Source organism: Aquarana catesbeiana, linkage group LG02, assembly GCF_042186555.1.
Source record: "Aquarana catesbeiana isolate 2022-GZ linkage group LG02, ASM4218655v1, whole genome shotgun sequence".
Lineage (NCBI taxonomy): Eukaryota > Metazoa > Chordata > Amphibia > Anura > Ranidae > Aquarana > Aquarana catesbeiana.
Window position 1 is genome coordinate 543,549,389 of NC_133325.1, and position 12,193 is coordinate 543,561,581.

Below are 12,193 nucleotides of genomic sequence, written 5' to 3' on the forward strand. Positions count from 1 at the left end.
GCAGGCTCCAGAGGAGCGGAAAGGCTTAGATCAGATCCAGCAAAATCCTGAACAGTGCTGTGTCTAACATCTGGCTCAGGTATTCTAATCTGTATGATGATTCCACAAATTACTTCTGCAGGTCAAAGATCCAAATTAAGTTCTGCAAGATCTGCATTCACCTTCAGAGATTATCCAGTTATCTCACAACATGAATTCCTTGAGCCTGGAGCAGAGCTAAAACCAAGGCAAGCACCTTGGAGAAAATCCAGGGGCAAGCAAAAGGCAAGGTTGAAAAACTGCAGACAGATCACTCACAGCAAAACTCACATGGCATTGACAGGAGTAAAAATGTGCAAGTAAGAATCCCAAATGTCTACTGAAGTCAGAAAGTTTCCCCTGGAAGCAGGGAGGCAATGACCAAACTGTCAGTTTCCATGCAAAACTTTTTAACCTGCAGGAACAAGTTGAGAGTTTTTAAATATAGAATAGGCTAGAACCCTCCACTTGGTTTGGGAACCATGAAGATGTTTCAGTAGAAGCCCTGAATGGTACAGGCATAATGGCCGTCTGAGACAAAAGCTGCTGAACGACAGCAGTAAGATCTGCTTCCTATTGTTGGGGAGAGACGCGTTTTAAAGCATGAAGCATGGTGGAGGCAGAGTTCAAAACTCCAGTTTTCAGCTCCAGAAAAAAAAGACACTCTAGACCCGGACGTCTGAAAATTTCTGGGACCAGAAAGTGGACAGATGTCCCCCCCTACTCCCCACCCCAAAACTGGAAAGAGGTCTTGAAACCAAACTTAGCTGGTTTGTAGGGCCTTGTCTTTCTATGAACGAATATGTCTGGCTTAGAGATGGCACTGGATATCTGAGAGGGGTGAACCTCAGGAACTATTAACCTTAGGTGTATTTTTGACCCTGAGATCTCTTTGACACGGAGATCTCGTTAATGTACTTATCCAAAAAGGGGCTGAACAGGCATTCACCTTCAAAGGGTAGTCGCACAAGGTGCTACTTAAATGGGAGTCCCATTGACCAGCATTTAAGCCAAAGGATCCTGCACATGTGGATGAAGAGAAAACTCATCCTGGAGATCTGGTGAAGTGTATCCACCAAGCTGTAAGGCCACTGTTAAAAATATCTAGACGATTGTGGACTGAAGCAACTGTTAGGATTGAGCTAGGATCTCAGGTCATGTGCCAAGTCCAGACAGCAATGATCTGACAGACTGCAATGGAAGCAACTGCAGGCCACAAAGGGGGGCTGCTAAGGAGAAAGAGGATTATGGATGGCCTCTTACCAATTATCCACCGGGTCCCTGAACACAGAATTATCCTCTACGGGGCAATTACGTTTTTTAAAGGCAAGAGATGGCAGGGTCTACTAGAGAAACTGTACAAATTTGCAGGAAATGTTCCTCAAAAGGATATTTCTGTGCAAAGAGTTATGGAGGAGTAAAAATCCATAAGCAAGTGGACTAGGAAAGTCCTAACAGGGTTAGGTCATTTCAGAGACCCCAGACCAGAGACCTTGGAGTGAGCAGACTCAGGCTGCTCTAATGCCAAGCAGGAGCTTACAGCATCAATACATGTAGCAATGGTATCTCTAATCTTGGATCAAATTTCAGTCAAAGCATTCTATCCTGATCTGATTCCTCAGAAGAAGGGGGGGTGGGGATTCGTCTTCTACCACCTCCTTTGGTAGTGTATCTGCCTTAAGGGCTACGTTAAAAACAGATTCCGAATTGGAAACAAAATGGGCACACTTGCAGACCTTGGTATCATCAGTCGCTACAAGGACTGAAATTCTGCCATGAAACTTTCTCTTTAGATAAAAAAGGCGGAAGGTTGTGCAGCCAAATGGCTAGCAGAGTTCCCAGAGAAAGGCAGAGAGTCACACTTCCAAAGAGAGGTTACTAGGGCCCTATGGAGATAAACTACCACCCTGGGCTGAGTCTAGGCTAGCAAGGCCTCCTAACCTCTTTCTCTTGCATTTGTGATATGCCACAAGTGGTGCCAATTATCCCCAGAGGGGTACCCATGACTTCTGCTGCTGTTGAGAGGGAAAAGAAGAACTCTTGTGCCAGTAACTATAGACTGCTGATCACCTTGGACTGGGAAGTGTGGCTAAGTTGGAGGCATGCCCCGAAAGAAGAAGAGGCAGCATGCACAGTATAAGTACTCTGAGAATGAGACTGCACAGACACAATAAGTACCTGCTCCAACAGCGGTAAAAATTACTCAGAATCTGTGCAGGTGCAGTAGAACCACAGGGAGTCAGCGTTGCAGCGCTAGTAGACCTGGGCCTAGAGAATGAAAGGTGCCGCTGAATTCCACATTTTTCACATGTGTTCCTGGTCCCCTGGCCATGACCAACATGTAGTCAAAGCAAGCACCTACAGTGGTTGAAAACTTTTGCATATAAACCATTGAAGTAACTAGTCTCATGTGAAAGACAGATGAAACAAATCCATCTATATAAGATGTACCTGTTTAATCGAAAGCCATCTGTCCTGTACAGCCTTCCACAGAATTCACACAAAGTCTGTCAGGATCACTCAGCAGCACAAAGCAGAGGGTGGGGATCTGAACACATAGGGCTCCTAAGTATCTGGGGTGACGTCTAAGCCTTGCATATAAGGTCTTAGTGGTCTCTATAGAAGCTGGGTGGAGCATCTGTGAATTACCAAAGTCAATTAAAATCCACCTGGAGATTGGATGATGATGCTCCAACTATATGAGCCATGCATATAAACCACGTATCTAAGCCATGCACATAAGGTCTCAGTGGGTCCAGTAGAAGTCTGCAAAATGTTTTGATTTTATTCATACCTAGGCTGGATTTTCGATGACATTTCTCTCATTTTATCATGAAGTGGCAGTAACATAAAATTCAATTTCATGTCATTAAAAGTATCTAAAGGGCACAGTATGGCTGATTTAATAAAACCGCAGCAAATGTCCAACACGTTGAGGTTTCATCACTGCCACAAATATTGTCACATATTCTAAATGATTTGCTATGGGCAACAACTAGGTTTGTTCCAGTTGTTGGTGATCCTTTTCTATAAATCAGTTCCAATGTTTAACTACGCTCACACTTTTACAAAAGCTTATGAATAAACCCGCCTCGGAAAAAAAAAAAAGGCCAATTTCATAATGATACAAAGAAATCTGAATATAGAAGACAACAGCACTGTAGAGACAGAATCGTAAATGTATTTACTACTTATTTATATAAAAATGTTTATTATTTTGTTACATAGTAGGTGAGGTTGAAAAAAAAGTCCATCAGGTCCTACCTATGTGTGCGATTATAAGTCAGTATTACCTTGTATTACAAGTCAGTATTACTCTGTATGTTGTGGTTGCTCAGGTGCTTATCTAATAGTTTTTTTAAACTATCAATGCCCCCCGCTGAGACCACCGCCTGTGGAAGGGAATTCCACATCCCGGCCGCTCTTATGCCCTGTACACACGATAGATTTTCCCATGGAAAATGTGTGATAGGACCTTGTTGTCGGAAATTCCGACCGTGTGTAAGCTCCATCACACATTTTCCATAGGAATTTCCGACACACAAAGTTTGAGAGCTTGCTATAAAATTTTCTGACAACAAAATCTGTTTTCGGAAATTCCGATTGTGTGTACACAAATCCGACGCATAAAGTGCAACGCATGCTCAGAATAAATTAAGAAACGAAAGCTATTGGCTACTGCCCCGTTTATAGTCCCGACGTACGTGTTTTACGTCACCACGTTCAGAATGATCGGATTTTCCGACAACTTTGTGTGACCGTGTGTATGCAAGACAAGTTCGAGCCAACATCCGTCTGAAAAAATCCATGGATTTTGTTGTCGGAATGTCCGATCAATGTCCGACCGTGTGTACAGGGCATTACAGTAAAGAACCCTCTACGTAGTTTATGGTTAAACCTCTTTTCTAATTTTTAATGAGTGGCCATGTGTCTTGTAAAACTCCCTTACGCAAAAAAGTTTTATACCTATTGTGGGGTCACCAGTATGGTATTTGTAAATTAAAAATCATATCCCCTCTTAAGCGTCTATTCACCAGAGAGAATAAGTTCAGTGCTCGCAACCTTTCTTCATAACTAATATCCTCCAGACCCTTTATTAGCTTTGTTGCTCTTCTTTGTACTCGCTCCATTTCCAGTACATCCTTCCCGAGGACTGGTGCTCAGAACTGGACAGCATATTCTAGGTGTGGCCGGACCAGAGTCTTGTAGAGTGTGAGAATTATCGTTTTATCTCTGGAGTTAATCCCTTTTTTAATGCATGCCAATATTCTGTTTGTTTTGTTAGCAGCAGCTTGGCATTGCATGCCATTGCTAAGCCTATCATCTACTAGGACCCCCAGGTTCTTTTCCACCCTAGATTCCCCCAGAGGTTCTCCCCCTAGTGTATAGATTGCATTCATATTTTTGCTACCCAAATGCATTATTTTACATTTTTCTACACTAAACCTCATTTGCCATGTAGTTGCCCACCCCATTAATTTGTTCAAATCTTTGTTCAAAGGTTTCCACATCCTGCAGAGAAGTTATTGCCCTGCTTAGCTTAGCATCGTCCGCAAATACAGAGATTGAACCGTTTACCCCATCCTCCAGGTCGTTTATGAATAGATTAAATATGATTGGTCTCAGCACAGAATCCTTGTTGTGGTTAAGAGATAAAATAAACAAGCTTAGAGCATAATCGAACATTTAGAATGTAACCACTAACTTGGACATACCATGTTTGGCTGCCAATCACTATTTCCATTCACAGATCGATCAATGCACCACCAGAAATCATCTTCCGATTCCCCTTTCCATGCAAAGACCGCAACACCTACCAAGATGAAGAGAAAGGGATACAAATTATCACTGTAAAAATTGTTTGCTCAAACAAGTAGCATTCATATCAACTGTTAAAGTGATTGTAAGGGTTCGTTTTTTGTTTTTTTTACATAACAAACATATCATACTTACCTCCACTGTGCAGCTCGTTTTGCCCAGAGTGGCCCTGAACCTCGTCTTCTGGGGTCCCCTGGCGGCTCCTCCCCACATCATATAATCCCCTAGAAGAAGCGCTCTCCTGGGGGGTACCTTGCGGGTGCACTCCCGAGTCCATCATTCGGCGTCCATAGCCACCGAATGTATGACTCAGCCCCCCCCCCTCGTCATTGGATTTGTTTGACAGCAGTGGGAGCCAATGGCTGCGCTGCTATCAATCTATCCAAAAAGGACATGAGACACCGGCCAGAGCTGGTGTGCTTGTTTTCGTCGCGCAAATTTCGGGGCTCAGAGGCGCTGCTGCATTAAAAAATGTTTTTCACCTTAATGCATGAATGCATTAAGGTGAAAAACGGCGAGGAATTACAACCCCTTTAAACATCGGCTCCTTTACAATACAGTTCACAAAGGTTTGATAAATCTTTGATATAATGAACAAAAAAACTAACGACATTGGACTTTGGTTTGGCCAAAGTTCTTCCTGCTCTGAATCAGTTGAACACATTGTCAGCTAATCAGTGTAAGTTTATTTTTACAGACCCTTAAAACTGAGAAAGGATTATAGGGCACCGGGAAGCAGCATCTACCCGGTGGGAAATACTGCTTACATAAGTTAACGCTCAGTAGTACTTGTATTTTTGTTTCTCCTTCCCTGCTTGAACCAAGCTCACAACTACCTCCCAAGATACAACTGAAGAGAAAGGTATATGGCTCATTTTGATCTTTGTGGTAGTGCAGCTATTTCGCAGTTATGGCGACACTGCAAAAGGCTCAGTTCCCAGAGAAGATCTGAGAAACATTTCCATTGTCTTCTATTACAGGTGTTACAAAAAAAGTGTCCATTATCTTTAGCACCTTCCAAATATAGCATGCAGTACCGGAAACAATGTACAGGCACACACGTCTGAAAATGCTTGTGCAGTAACATTCACCTACTTTTTTAAAAATTATGCAAAGCACTTCTCAAATGCTTGTGCCAAGAGTCTTGAATGTGGCCTAGGATGGAGCACTTACCTTAGTTATGTAAAAATGTAATTAAAAGAATGCCTGTAGAACAAGGAAACCTATTTTATGCTACTTTTTATTTGCTAAACATAATATTCAATATATTATTGTACAGTTAGAGATAATGATCTGTTAAAGAGTATGTAAACCCAACATTGCATATTCCTGATATGCTCCTGCTGTACCATGTACTTCTATGAAACAGTATCCTGTTCTCTTTGTATTGCTTTCTTTGTGTGAAATCCCTGGTGTTCCTCCCAGTCCCCCAGCTTTCCTATTAAAAACTGACCACACTAAACAGGAGAACACACTATGGTCAGTTATCTTGCTATGCTGGTAACTCTCCTTCAATGATCAGATCAGTCCTGACACACCTCCCCTGCACAGCCATTCACTGGGAAGAAGATCAGTGCACTGTTGCTTCTCCTCCCTTAGCTCTGAGCTGAGACAGAGGGAATGTGATCACTTCTAAAACGGGAGAAATATTATATATATATATATATATATATATTTTTTTTTTTTTTAATTAATTTTTTTTTTTTTTTTTATACATATACACAACTATTTTGCTTTTCATTTCTATTTTAAACTGAATAGGTTGTTTTACAAGGTGATTGATGGTTTACAATCACTTTAATGCGGTTCTCAAATGATCAAGGCCATAATGCTTCCAAGGTGTTTATGTTGATATAGTTATTCTGTGGCAGTGTTTTAGTAAAGAGAGGCAGGGAACCGTGGGAAAGAAAATGCATTGCTTAAAGCCACAAATTTATTCTCTTTCTTAACCTGCACTGGAAAAACAACCTGGAATATTGCTGTATGTACTAAGCATTGAAAAAGTTAAAAAGATTGTTCATGTTATTAAAAAATGTCCTGAAATGCCCTTGACTCAATTGTTTATTTTCAAAAGTAATGTAGTGCATTTTTTTTTTTTCCTGACGCCTTTATGGCAGCACACACTGGGTTGTGACTCCGCCTCCACAACCTGACAGGATTGGACTAGCTATAAAAGTTGAAGAGAGATGACCCCCACCATTCTTTTTTATCCTCACCTGACAAGACGGATGGACAGCGCAAGCCTCTTACTGCATCACCCCAGCAGGTTCAAGCCTCTCCTGTTTGGAAGTCCCTCCTGTACAGTCTCTAAAGGAGCTCTTATGGAGGGAGCCCCACTCTGGTGGTCTCAGGGGCATCAGCATGAAGCGTCTGGCACAGAATAAGCTTTAAAAAAGCTTCAGGTTTGCAGTGGTCTCCACTCTCTCTTATCAATCATTTGTCTTCCCCTTCTACTGTTTTTTCCTTCTATCTCTTTCTTCTTTTTCTCCTCTGGGACCTGTAGTCCCACAGCGCTCTATTAGCTCTTTCATGACCGCCGTGTGTCCCGTCCCGCAGTGCGCATGCATGGGAGGCCGTGGAGGGCTGTTCTCAGCGGCTTTCCAGCTTCCAAGATGGCGCCGGAGTCGTCACGACGCTTCTGCGCATGCGCGAAGCGTCATTTTTTGCCGCAAACTGCGGCGGTCTATTTAAAAGAGGGTTCTGGGCTGAGAATTATGTGTTTTTCTTCTTTCAGCCCAGACTGCTGATTCCTTGCTTAGGATTTCTTCATTGAAGCCTGGTAGTTACCTTAAGTTCTCATTTCTATTTTTCAGGGACTTCCTGACATGTTATATTTAAAAGAAAAAAAAAAAAAAAAAAAAAAAAAAAAAAAAAAGGATTTTTTTTTCGTTAATATCAAAATATGTATATTTGTATACATATATTTCTGCTTCTAAAATCCACTTCCAGACTTCCTTCTTCTTGCCTACCTTCATGGAGACCACTGCCCTAGCAGACCATCCTCAGCCAATAAGGTAAGGGGCTATCCACATTCAGTGGTAAGTATTGAAGAGAGAAAAAAGAGAGCATGTCTTCTAACAAGACTCCTTCTGGCAGCCCTTCCAGGTCTGGATCAAGACGCGAAGAGAGATCAAGCCATGCCGCAAGCAGGAGATCCCGCAGAAGCCGGTCACGCTCCTCATCTCGTCAAAGGCACTCACGGCACAGTCAATCTCGACGTAGCAGATCACGTCATGGGAGATCACCTTAGTCACGTCACGGACAAAGCCTGCACACCCGCCCCGCAGCTAATACCTACTGGGTATGTGGCACCTCCGCTTTGCCAGATAAATTAGCATGTCGCACCTGTTTCAATGAGGCCACAAAAGAGAGAATCAGACGTCAGAGAAGTAACCGAACTTATTCGGGAATCTGTGCGAGAATCCATAATGGAATCAACAACACCCCTGCCAGTCACGTCAGACCCAGGTACTTCCATGGTAGGGGTGGATCCAGAATCCCCTTCAGAGGACGAGGATCCAGAAGTCCCAACTGGGTTTGACTTCTCTCTGGTCGAACCCTTCGCAAAGTCAGTCAAGGAGGCCATAGGTTGGGAGGAGTCTGAGGAAGCGCCTCAGAAGACTCGGAAATATTTTCCAAACCTAAAGAGGGACCCAGAGACCTTCCCGTTCATTGAAGAGTTGAAGATTTAATAAAAGACGAATGGGAAAGATCCGACAAGAGGCCTAGCCTAAACAACACACTAGCCAAGATGTATCCTCTTAAAGAGCCTAAGGTCAACTCCTTAATTAACGCTCCTATTGTGGATGCCTCCCTGATGCGTCTGGCAAGACATGTCACCCTTCCCATCAAGGACGCCATCTCCTTCCGTGACGTTCTAGATCGGAAGATTGATCTGGAACTTAAAAAAGCCTACTCCACAGCAGGAGGCGCTTGTAGACCAGCATTAACCACAGCAGCGGTTGGTAGAGCCATCTCGGGCTGGACAGTCAATATTGAGAAATCTCTCCAGCAGGGAGCAGACTAATGCCCCGTACACGCGGTCAGATTTTCCGATGAAAAATGTCCGATCGGAGCGTGTTGTCAGAAATTCCGACCATGTGTAGGCTCCATCACACATTTTCCCATCGGATTTTCCGACACACAAAGTTTGAGAGCAGGCTATAAAATTTTCCAACAACAAAATCCGTTGTCGGAAATTCCGATCGTGTGTACACAAATCCGACGGAAAAAGTGCCACGCATGCTCAGAAAAAAGAAAGAGATGAAAGCTATTGGCCACTGCCCCGTTTATAGTCCCGACGTACGTGTTTTACGTCACCGCGTTTAGAACGATCGGATTTTCCGACAACTTTGTGTGACCGTGTGTATGCAAGACAAGTTTGAGCCAACATCCGTCAGAAAAAATCCTAGGATTTTGTTGTCGGAATGTCCGAACAAAGTCCGACCGTGTGTATGGGGCATTAGAGAAAGTAATTTCGTCTCTACAGGAACTTAAATTAGCAGGCGATTTCATCGCAGAAGCCTCCGTGGACGTTATCAGGTGCTCGGCTCGGGCTATGCTAGCCTCGGTGACGGAAAGAAGAGCTTTGCGGCTAAAACCCTGGGTAGCCGACGCAGCATCAAAAACAAATTGGTGCAAGATCCCCTATGATGGCTCGAATCTCTTCGGCTCCAAATTGGATGCAGCCATTTCCAAGGTGACGGGGGGAAAAAATCGGGCCTCATTACCTCTGACAGGAGACCCAAGAGATCAAGAGGTCCAGTTTACAAGGGTAACCTTCCCGAAAGGTACAGAGGAGCAAAATCCTATAGGCCGGGAAAAGAGTTTAAGAGAAACTGGAGGAACACACAGTCATCCTTTTTGAGGATGCAGAAAACCAAGGCCACCCCTTCTGGCGAACAGCAGAAGTCCTTTTGAAAGTACGCCCGCCCATCCTCCGAGGGTGGGCGCCAGACTCAAAAAATTCACTCAAATATGGTCAGAAAACATCAAAGACCCTTGGACCATTTCCACAATCAAGTTCGGTCACAAGTGGAGATTCTTGAACAAGATTCCCAGAAACCACTTTCTTCCAACAAAACTCCCGTCTTCTCCAGGCAAGAGAAGGATCCTTCTAAAATACATAACAGAACTAAAACAAAAGGAAGCCATTTTGGAGGTTCCGCTGTGTCAGAGAGGCAGAGGATTCTAATCCCCTCTCTTTCTTGTAAAAAAGAAGACAGGGTATTTACGGCCAGTGCTGGACCTAAAGAGACTAAACAGAGACATCAAATTAGAATCCTTCAAAATGGAGAGCCTACAGTCCATACTATTAGCTGCAAATCTAGGAGATTGGATGCTGTCCGTAGATTTATCGGACGCTTATCTCCTCGTTCCAATACATCCTGCCTTTTAAAAATCCCTCAGTTTTTTAATCAACCAGCATCACTTCCAGTTCCAGTGTCTACCCTTCGGCATCTCGTCGGCCCCAAGGACCTTCACCAAAATTCTTCTACCCCTCATCGCATACCTTAGAGAGAGAGGTCTAAGAATACACCATTAATTGGATGACATACTTCTTCTAGCAGAAAGTCGCCACGTCCTGATTCAACACCGAGAAGTCTTACTTTCAACCCTGCAAGGTTTCGGGTGGCTAGTGAACTGGCAGAAAAGCAAAGTTCAGCCCACACAGAAGATTGTATTTCTGGGGGCGCAACTAGACACCATCCAGAACAGAGTACAGCTTCCTCAGGAGAAGATCATTCCTCTGATCCAGAAAATTCAGAGGGTAATCTCAGCAACACGCCTACGAGCCAGAGTGTGTATGAGTATCCTCGGTTCCATGTCTGCAACCCTGCCCATGATCCAGTGGTCCCAATGGCACACGAGAATCTTGCAGAATTCCTTTCTGAGGCAGTGGAATGGAGTCTCAATGCTTCAGACAATCTACATACACAGCTATGTGAAGCAATCGATGTGGTGGTGGACACGGTCCAGCAACCTCAAGAGGTACAAACCTATAGTTCCTCCACAGCCAGAGGTGGTCACTTCAGACGCCAGCCAGAAAGGATGGGGAGCGCATTACCACGATCTAGCAGCCTAGGGGCAGTGGAGGTTTCAAGCTCATGGTATAGTATCAAATATACTGGAACTCAGAGCAGCCTTTCAGGCTCTCCTGGCCTTCACTCCATACCTGGCAGGGAAGAACGTTGTAATTCAGATGGACAACAGAGTTGCTGTAGCATACATTCAGAGGCAAGTGGGTATGAGGAGTCGCACATTAATGGAGGAAGTTCGCCCCATCATGGATTGGGCACAAGTACATCGAATAGACCTGAAAGCAGTGTATGTCCCAGCAGCTCAGAATATGCTGGCCGACTATTTAGGCAGGGAACATCTCTCAAACAACGAGTGGTCATTGGGCCATCAGGCTTTTTCCCTCCTTTCAAGAACTTGGGGAATACCGGAGATCGACCTAGCAGCTACCCCGGCGAACACCAAATGTCGGAGATTTCTGGCAAGGGCAGCTTTCCCGTCAGCCGAGGGAGTGGATTGTCTGACCCATCCATGGAATTTCAAGCTAAGTTACATTTTTCCACCAGTCCCCCTAATAGCGAGGTTCTTATCCAGGCTTCGGAGATCATCAGCCACGGTAATAGCAGTGATTCCTCTTTGGCCAGGGAGGCCTTGGTTCACAACCCTACTACAGCTCAGCCTACAACCACTGCCTCTTCCGGTAACAGCAGACCTCCTATCTCAGGGTCGATTCCTACACCCAGCACCAGAGAGATTACACTTGACAGCATGGTAATTGAAAGGACTTGGTTGCTAGAGCAAGGTTGCTTGCAGGAGTTAGTCTCAACTCTTTTACAGGTAAGAAAAATCACCACCAACAAAACATACTAGCAAGTCTGGAATAGGTTTTGTTCACTGGCCCAACAAAAAAATTGGAACCCAGTATCACCAGAGCCACCGCAAGTTCTGGAATTCCTTCAGTTGGGTATCAATAAAGGATTGAGCTCAAGTACCCTTAAAGTCCAGGTTTCTGCCCTATCAGCTAAAACAGGCATTAGATGGGCTCTTCACCCTCTGGTGATCCAGTTCATGAAAGCTTGCCTAAAAATCAGACCCCCAAGAAGACCCACATTTCCGGCATGGGATCTCTCTACAGTGCTTGACGCATTATCAAAACCTCCGTTTTTTCCAGTTGAGTCTATTTCAATTTGGAACCTGACCTTGAAGTTGACCTTCCTTATCGCCATCACATCTGTGAGAAGAGTTTCAGAACTTAGAGCACTACTGATATCAGTGGTATTGAGGCCCTCGGAACTTTTCACTCCCAAAGTATCATCCTCCTTTCATTATAATCAAGATA

General features: G+C 44.1%; 1 protein-coding gene across 1 annotated transcript in view; it reads right to left on the reverse strand.

Annotated features, from left to right (window-relative positions):
- Positions 1 to 12,193, reverse strand: part of AHCYL1 (adenosylhomocysteinase like 1) — a 707,570-nt gene that overhangs the window by 448,275 nt on the left and 247,102 nt on the right. Inside the window, exon 6 of the mRNA XM_073615883.1 lies at positions 4,734 to 4,831. Coding sequence (XP_073471984.1) covers positions 4,734 to 4,831 — 98 coding nt within the window. The remainder of the gene's footprint in view (positions 1 to 4,733; positions 4,832 to 12,193) is intronic.